General features: G+C 56.7%; 1 protein-coding gene across 1 annotated transcript in view; it reads right to left on the reverse strand.

Annotated features, from left to right (window-relative positions):
- The window catches only part of SAMD11 (sterile alpha motif domain containing 11), a 150,135-nt gene extending 149,735 nt beyond the window's left edge, over window positions 1-400 (reverse strand). The window contains exon 1 of the mRNA XM_009274246.2: window positions 1-400. This exon is cut by the window's left edge and continues 371 nt beyond it. Coding sequence (XP_009272521.2) covers window positions 1-371 — 371 coding nt within the window. The 5' untranslated portion in view covers window positions 372-400.
- Between the last annotated feature and the right edge of the window lie 497 nt (window positions 401-897).

Genomic DNA, 897 nt, shown 5'->3' on the forward strand with positions numbered 1-897 from the left:
GCCAGGGCCATCTCTTCCCTGTCAAGTCGCTCCTTCTTGATAGCAGGCATGGTGCTGCTGCGCTCCCCGTGCGCCCTCGTCTCTCCAAAGCACAGTGGCTCTAATGTCTCCGGTTCAACTTGCCCCCGCTCTGGCTGGCGTTTGGATGAAATGCGCCAGCAGCAGCAGCAGCAGCAGCAACACAAGCACCTTTGGCGCTCGGGTGCCGGAGGTGGCTGGTATCCCCCGGAGCAGCCCGCTAACAAATCTCCTGGGCTGGCTCCCCAGCAGAGCTGTCTGGGATCCCTCTCCCACGGAGAGGCTAATGTACCGTAGACCCGGGAGCTGCTGTGTGGCTCGCAGATCTGCCCCTCCGGACTAATACCTGACATCTCGGAGAGGTCTCTGCTGCCGTAGACATTATTTTGGTTTAAAAAAAAAAAAAAAAAAGCTTATTGATTCCCCTAGATCGACCCACCTTCTCACCAGGCTGGAGGGTTCCCCGCCGCCCACCCAGCCCCCTTTCACCCTCCCCCCCCTTCCTTCCTTTAAACTGACACCTGGTTTATTTATTTATATGCAATAATTAAAATTAAACGCTGCGCCCCCGCCGCCGCTCCGCGATCCCCTCCCCTCCTCCGCCGGCGCCAGCCTGAAAAAACAGGCAGGCCAAAGCCCCCGGACGGTGCCGGCTCTCCCTGCTCTGCCCGCGGGGCTCCAGGCACCCGGGCGGAGAAGTTTCCCGGGGGCCGCCCACCTTCACCTGCAAAGTGCAGACTCGCCCCGCTCCCACCGAAGGCTTTATGATCACTGCGAGTTGGTGTTTAATTTCCACTCCTGCACAAAATTTTAAAAAACATGGTGTTACATTACATATATCTACGTATATATATATATACGCACAGAGACACACAGACA

This window comes from Aptenodytes forsteri, unplaced genomic scaffold (assembly GCF_000699145.1).
Source record: "Aptenodytes forsteri isolate BGI_AS27 unplaced genomic scaffold, ASM69914v1 Scaffold16, whole genome shotgun sequence".
Lineage (NCBI taxonomy): Eukaryota > Metazoa > Chordata > Aves > Sphenisciformes > Spheniscidae > Aptenodytes > Aptenodytes forsteri.